The sequence below is a fragment of the Merops nubicus genome, unplaced genomic scaffold (assembly GCF_000691845.1).
Source record: "Merops nubicus isolate BGI_N331 unplaced genomic scaffold, ASM69184v1 scaffold45938, whole genome shotgun sequence".
Taxonomy (NCBI): Eukaryota; Metazoa; Chordata; class Aves; order Coraciiformes; family Meropidae; genus Merops; species Merops nubicus.
The window spans coordinates 1-209 of NW_008624635.1; the positions used below are offsets into that span (position 1 = coordinate 1).

Sequence of the window (209 nt, forward strand, 5' to 3'; positions counted from 1 at the left end):
CTCCCGCAGAAGCTCGGCGGCTGCCCCAGGCCCCGGCGATTCAGCTACACCAGGACCCACGCGGCGTCCCCAGGGGGTTTATTTCCCACTCACTGTTTGGCTACGGCCACATCACGGGGTGTCCCCCACGCCCTCCTGGCTCTGGGTACCGCCTGCCCCGGGCCACCGAAGCAGCTGCATCTGGAACTGAACCGTCAGCGGCACCGGCT

The 209-nt window shown here is 68.4% G+C and overlaps 1 protein-coding gene across 1 annotated transcript in view; it reads right to left on the bottom strand.

The window, feature by feature from the left end:
- Window positions 1-111: 111 nt before the first annotated feature.
- LRRC43 (leucine rich repeat containing 43) overlaps window positions 112-209 on the bottom strand; it is a gene marked incomplete at its 5' end in the record, with an annotated part of 6,804 nt that continues 6,706 nt past the window's right edge. The window contains one exon of the mRNA XM_008945412.1: window positions 112-207. Within this exon, the coding sequence (XP_008943660.1) occupies window positions 112-207 (96 nt within the window). The remainder of the gene's footprint in view (window positions 208-209) is intronic.